The 7,385-nt window shown below is 37.8% G+C and overlaps 1 protein-coding gene across 1 annotated transcript; it reads right to left on the minus strand.

Moving 5' to 3' along the window:
• Nucleotides 1–1,696: 1,696 nt before the first annotated feature.
• Nucleotides 1,697–3,782, minus strand: LOC139889227 (uncharacterized). Its single transcript, XM_071872191.1, has 3 exons — nt 3,546–3,782; nt 3,021–3,317; nt 1,697–2,491 (listed from the first exon to the last, which is right to left on the minus strand). Exons 1-3 carry the CDS (start codon nt 3,780–3,782, stop codon nt 1,697–1,699), a joined length of 1,329 nt encoding a protein of 442 aa, XP_071728292.1.
• Between the last annotated feature and the right edge of the window lie 3,603 nt (nt 3,783–7,385).

Consider the following 7,385-nt stretch of genomic DNA (forward strand, 5'->3'; position numbering starts at 1 on the left):
CTGATCAGGCTATAGTCTACTGATAGTCTGCTTTACTGAATCCACCGCATAACCGTCCGGACGCAACACATGCGTCTTTCTATGCTATACTGAATAGACAGTACCATCTTGACCCGACCAGGCTACCACAGTCGACCTCACACAAACCCTACCTTGCCGCCTCGGTGGGTTCCCAACCTTGCCACCTTGGTTGGTGTCCAAACTAACAGTGCGCACAGAGGCGAAGTCAGGATTATAAAATGAGGGTGGCTTACTCGATAAAAAGATATTACATTTATAATTTTTAAACTAACTTTTAAATTGACAATGGACTACTTGTAAATTATATGAGTCTGGAACAATTGGCCAATTAATTTACAATTATTTGGACATAATAATACATTTGAGATTTGGTCATTGAAGGCGGCTTTTAATTATTTAGGCATAAAATACACTTGAGATTTGGCTTTATTTTGGCCTTGGGGGAGGCTGAACACCCCTCAGTTCCCCCTTGTCTCGGCCTCTGAGTGCGCACATAAGATCACAGATAATCAGTCATGCAATCGTCCTAACTAGCATGACAATATCTAACTACACATGGCAATCATACTGAACATTGCTATAATAAACTAACATATTAATAAAGAGTCTGAACAAATAGCGTGTCAGCTACTTAATACTCTATCCAGAGATAGACCCATTCATCGAATACTAGCAACTAGCTCAGATAATCTATTACTAAGCTGCTTCCTTATCCTTATCACCTGAACATAAGGCAATTCAAGTTAGTACAGTGTTCTAATCAAAATTAGACACACGGGCAGCATAACGGCTAGAAAACAACCAAATTAAACAAGTACAACACTGATCTATATCCGTAAGGTTGCAGATGCATCCGTACGATTACATCATGCATCTGTACGGTTGCGTGCTCACAGCCAGGTTGCTCAAACACTACTGAATCCGTACGGTTGTGTGTACACCCGTACGGTTTCATGTTGTATCCGTACGGTTGCAGGCTGCATCCGTACGGTTGTGTTCTTCGAGCAACAGCAACAGAAACTGACGGGTTTCGAGCCAAAATCACTCAATCACGTTTCCAGGCATGTTTTTGATCCAAAATTCACACAAAACAAGTTAGGAAAACGTTTAGGGACTTAAACCCTCTAATTTTAAGAATCAACAACATCAAAATAGCTAAATTTGACTCAAAATCCAATTTGACAAACCCTAACTTAAAAACCACATAAATCCACCAATTTGAATCTGAAAATCATGGATTGTTACCTTGAAATAACTAGGAAATCAATAGTAAAAAGCCTTACAACATAATTTCAAATCCAAAAAGGATATTAAGACTTTAGGGTTGTTTTAGAGAAGATGAAGTTACGTGTTGGTGAGATGAAGATTCTGGAAAACATAAAAAATGAGCTGGTCCAAGGCTTATATTTGTGTTAAAACACAATACCCCATCACACACGGGTATTTACCGGTTATCTGAAATCTTTTGTACTTAATTTGACAACCCTAACAGAGTCCAAATTAAATAACCGAACCTGTTCTGTGACCCTTGTCACAAACTCATCTTAACCAAATAATAAAATAACATTATTCATTTAATTAAAATAAAAGCATAATTAACTATACAATTATGCCTAAGGGCAACAAAGTCATCTTACATCTAAGCCCAGTCTGAAGATGTTACAAATCCACCCCCTTAAGAAGATTTCGTCCTCAGAATCTGGTTCTGGTCAAACAAGCGAAGGTAATGAGCTTTCATCAGCTCTTCGGTCTTCCACGTAAGGTTCGATCCTAAGCTATGTTTCCACTCAACAAGCATCATTCGGATCTCCTTTTTTCTTACCTTCATTACCTTTCTATCAAAAATTCTAACAGGTTCTTCAACTAACTTTTGATTTAAATCTACCCTCAAATCACTCAATGGAACCAGTTGTGTCTCATCATCGACCTTACACTTCCTAAGGTAACACACGTTGAATATGTTTTGTATTCCTGCCAACTCTGTCGAAATCTCTAACACAATAGTCTGATCATTTACCCTTTGAATAATTTTGAATGCCCCAATGTACCTCGGGGCTAATTTACCTCGTTTAAAAAATCTAATAACTGCTTTCCACAGTGAAACTTTCAAGTAAACATGATCTCCTACCTCAAAGTTTACCGGACGTCTATGTTGATCAACATACATTTTCTGTCTATCACGTGCCGCTTTCAACTTTTCACGTGCTATCGCTACATTTTCTGCTGTTATCTGTACTAATTCTGGACCTGTAAACTGCTTCTCTCCGGCTTCTAACCAACAAGTCAGCGTTCTACATTTGCAACCATACAACATCTCATAAGGCGGCATACCAATACTCAAATGATAAGTATTATTGTAAGCGAACTCGATCAAAGGTAAATGTGTATCCCACGAACCACTGTACTCTAACACACATGATCTAAGCATATCCTCTAGTGTCTGTATTGTACGTCCACTCTGACTGTCGGTCTACGGATGATATGATGTACTCAGATTTACCCTTGTTCGCAAACTTTTCTGTAAACTGTTTCAGAAATTTGACACAAATCTAGAATCCCTGTCAGATATGATAGATATCGGAACCCCATGTCGAGTAACTATTTCTTTCAAGTACAAATATGCTAGAATGCTCAACGAGACTGTCTCTTTTTTTGCTAAAAAGTGTACACTCTTTGTCAGTTGATCAACAATTACCCAAATCATATCATTACCTTTATAAGTTTGAGGTAATTTTGTTACAAAATCCATCGTAATATGATCCCACTTTCATTCTGTAAATTTCAAATGTTGTAACGAACCATAGGGCTTCTGGTGTTCGGCTTTAACCTGAGCACAAATATAACATCTTTCTACCAATTGAGCAACATCTTTCTTCATCGTTGGCCACTTACATAGGTTTTAAGTCGTTATACATCTTCGTACTACCCAGATGGATAGTCAACCTCGATTTGTGTGCTTCATTTAAGACCAAATTCCTTAAATTTCCAAGCATAGGCACCCAAGTTCGGTTCTTATACATCTTAAGTCCTCGAGAATCATCAGTCAATTGGTCTTTAATTTTGGTCATCAATTCAGTCTTTAAATTCTCCTCCAATAAAGCTTGGGCTTGAACTTGTTTTATTTGTTCAACAAGGTCTGAAACTATTTCGATTCTCATAAATTTTACGGTTTCTACGGTTTTCTTATGACTTAAATCATCAGCAACAACGTTTTCTTTACCCTGGTGATATTTTAATTCACAATCGTAATCTTTTATAAGTTTTATCCACTGTCTTTGTCTCATATTTAGTTCTTTCTGCGTGAAAATATACTGAAGGCTCTTATGATCTGTACATATTACACACTTTGTACCGTATAAGTAGTGTCTCCATAGCTTCAACTCAAATACCACCACATCCGTTTCTAAATCATGAACCGGATAGTTACGTTCATGTTTCTTTAACTGACGAGAAGCGTACGCGATCAATTTATCTCTCTGCATCAGCACACACCCTAAACCGGCAATGGACGCATCACAGTAAACCACAAAGTCATATGAACCCTCTGGTAACACTAACACTGGAGCCTGACATAACAACTGTTTCAAATTTTGAAAGGCCTGTTCTTGTTGACCACTCCATCGAAAAGTTACGTGTTTTCTGGTCAATTTGGTCAACGGGCCCGCTATTTTAGAATAATCTTTTATAAATCGGTGATAATAACCCGCAAGTCCCAAGAAACTCTTTACTTCTGTCGGCCTCTTCGACGAATTCCAACCCATTACCGCTTCTATTTTTGACGGATCTACTTTAATACGTGTCTCACTATGATAACATGACCCAAAAACTGCACTTCTCGAAGCCAAATATCACACTTCGAGAACTTAGCGTATAATTAATATTTTTTTAATAGCTCTAAAACCATTCGAAGATGTGCCGCATGTTCGGCCTCTGTCTTATAATACACTAATATATCATCAATAAAGACAATAACAAATCGGTCCAAATACGGCTTACAAACCTTGTTCATCAGATCCATGAAGACTTCCAGAGCATTCGTCAACCCAAATGGCATGACCAAGAACTCGTAATGCCTATATCTTATTCTAAACGTTGTCTTTGGTATATCTAATTCTGTAACCTGAACTTGATGATACCCAGATCTAAGATCTATTTTCAAAAAATACGACGCACCCTGAAGCTGATCGAACAGATCATCGATTCTAGGCAACGAATACTTATTCTTAACCGTTCTCTTATTCAATTCTCGATAATATATACACATTCTCAGAGTACCGTCCTTCTTCTTTAGAAACAACACAGGCGCACCCCACGACGAAGAACTCGGTATTATAAACCTCTATCTAGTAGCTCTGTATCTGAGACATCATCTCCCTAACTTCTGAAGGAGCTAACCTATAAGGAGTCTTAGCTACTGGAGTTGCTCCTGGAAATAACTCAATCTTATAATCTACTTCTCTTACCAGCGGCAACCCCGGTAACTCATCAGGAAATACCTCACGAAATTCCGAAATCGCCAGAATGTCGGTAACTAACCTCTTTTCTTTCCTTGCATCGATAACATAGGCCATAAAGGATTCACACCCCTTAGTAAGTGACTTCTTCGCCTTCATCATTGAAATCAATGGAAAACTAAACCCACCCCGCTCCCCTCAGGCAATGAATCGGCTTCCATCAGACAAATGAAAGGTCATAATCTTCTTATCACACTTAATGTGGGCCTTATGTAGGCTCATCCAGTTCATCCCTAGCACTACGTAAAAACTAAGGATAGGCAGCACTAAAAAGGACATAGCAAACGGTCAACCATCAATTTCTATACTTAGAACGTATTTTCTCTAGAAAGGAAATAGGTGGTCATATATATTGTCCGTGCATAAATTGCGGTAATCTCAAAGGGGTTGATCGGGTTGAGGCTAAATCACATCTGCTATGTGACAGTTTTTTCGAAGGCTATAAAATTCCAACTGTGCTTCTCGAACCAGATGATACACTAATGTGGGATGCTGAAGATGATATGGAAGGATTGGCCGAATGCATCTTCCATATCTTTGAAGATGAAGATGAAGATGATGTTGATATCCCAGAAACTGAAAAATCAGAGTAATGTACCAAACATAAATGCTGAAAGGTTTTATAAAGTATTGGGAGATACAAAGAAAGAACTATATCCCGGCTGTAAGTTCTCTGTTCTTTCATTCATTGTTAGGCTCTTCCATTCGAAGTGTGTTGGAAAATGTAATGAAAAAGGATTCAGCATGATTCTTGACACAATGAGGGAAGCCTTCCCTCATGCTTCCATACCGAAGTCATTGTATGAAGTCAGGAAGTTAATAAGAGAGTTGGGTCTTGGTTATGAGAAAATTGATGTTTGTCCAAATGATTGTATGTTATACTGGAAACAAAACAAGGACAAAATTATATGTGACGTATGTCAGACCTCAAGATATAAACAAAGTAACAATAATGATTCTGAAGAAGGTTCAACCACACAAGCTGATAATGATGGTGATTATAAAGCTAAGAAGGTTGGAGCAAAAGTGTTGCGTTATTTTCAACTCATACCATGGTTACAAAGATTTTTTATGTCCCCTAAAATGTCCGAGTCCGTGAGATGGCATCAAGAGAGTCGTACAAAAGATGGTCTATTAAGACATCCTGCAGATTCACCAGCCTGGAAACATTCGATCATCAGAATCGTGAATTTGCTAAAGAACCTCTTAATGTGAGGCTTGGTTTGGCGAGTGATGGGTTTAATCCTTTGGAAACATGAGTGTTTCACATAGTACCTGGCCTGTTGTTTTGATACCGTATAATCTACTACCATGGTTGTTCATGAAAAAACCTTTTTTGTTCCTAACTTTACTTATACCTGGTCTATCTGCACCAGGTAATAATATAGACGTCTATATGCAACCTCTAATTGATGAGTTGAAGGAGTTGTGGGATACTGGAGTTAATACTTATGATGCATCCACACAGAGTAACTTCCCACTGCATACATGTTTGCTATGGAATATAAGTGACTTTCCTGCTTATGCGAATTTATCGGGTTGGAGCACTAAAGGTAAATTAGCTTGTCCTTCTTGCCATAAGGAAACCAAATCACTACAGTTATCAAACTCCCACAAAGATATCTTCATGGCACATCGTCGCTGGTTGGAAATGTTGCATGCTTTCCGTTTTTTAAAAGATGCTTTTGATGGCACGGAAGAACATGAAGGGCCACCGCGTTGTTTAACAGGGGAACAAGTGCTTTCGGACCTGAAAGGTTTTAATATAAAATTTGGAAAACTTGTGAAGGATAACCCATTTTTACCATTTATCTAGAAGAAGAGAAGTATTTTTTTGAGTTACCATACTGGAAAAATAACTTAATACGTCATAATATAGTCGTAATGCATACTGAAAAGAATGTATGTGACAGTGTCATTGGAACGTTAATAAATATAGATGGAAAGACCAAGGATCATTTAAAATCACGTCGTGATTTGAAAGAAATGGGTATTAGACCTAAACTTCATCCAGAACCTTTACCAAATGGCAAAGTGTATTTGCCTCCTGCATGTTTCGTATTGGATAAAAAGGAGAAAGAAAAATTTTGTAAGGTGCTAAAAAGGGTGAAAGTGCTAGATTGTTATGCTGCTAATATTTCTAGGTGCATTCAGGTACAACCTCCAAATATTTTAGGCCTAAAAAGTCACGATAATCATATTTTGATGCAGCAGTTGCTTCCCGTGGCCATACGAAATATTTTACCTCGCGATGTGTGTTCTGTTATCATGAAGTTATGTCAGTACTACAGACAATTATGCTCAAAAGTTCTTAAGACTACTGACTTAATTCGGATGGAAAAAGATATTGTAAAAATACTTTGTGATTTAGAAAGGATTTTTTCACCGTCATTTTTTGACGTCATGATTCATCTATCGGTTCAATTAGCTTCAGAGGCTAGATTAGGGGGACCTGTTTATTACCGTTGGATGTATCCAATCGAGAGGTGACCATTTATGATGTAATAAATTATCCTGTACTTGTTTAAATATATATGACTGTTTTGAATCTGATATACACTTTTTTGACCACTGATCAGGTATTTAGGTACATTAAAATCATATGTGCGAAACAGGAGTAAACCCGAGGGTTCAATTGCCCAAGGATATCTAGCTGAAGAGTGTGTTTCATTTTGTTCTTTGTATTTAACCAGTGATGTCGAGACTATACATAATAAGACTAGTCAGAATCATGATGATGGTGGTGATGAGACTGTTTTACCAATATTTTGTATGTCTGGTCGACCCATTGGTGCAACAAACGTAGTAAAATTCGGCCACGACACTTTGGCTATTGCACACTCACATGTG

Source organism: Rutidosis leptorrhynchoides, chromosome 1 (genome assembly GCF_046630445.1).
Source record: "Rutidosis leptorrhynchoides isolate AG116_Rl617_1_P2 chromosome 1, CSIRO_AGI_Rlap_v1, whole genome shotgun sequence".
NCBI lineage: Eukaryota > Viridiplantae > Streptophyta > Magnoliopsida > Asterales > Asteraceae > Rutidosis > Rutidosis leptorrhynchoides.

Coding starts and splice junctions, on each gene's coding strand:
- LOC139889227 (XM_071872191.1), bottom strand. CDS start 3,782: ATGGGTTGGAATTCGTCGAAGAGGCCGACAGAAGTAAAGAGTTTCTTG. Junction 3,318..3,545: donor AGGGTTCATATGACTTTGTG/GTTTACTGTGAT, acceptor ATTTTCACGCAG/AAAGAACTAAATATGAGACA. Junction 2,492..3,020: donor TGTATAAGAACCGAACTTGG/GTGCCTATGCTT, acceptor TATCATCCGTAG/ACCGACAGTCAGAGTGGACG.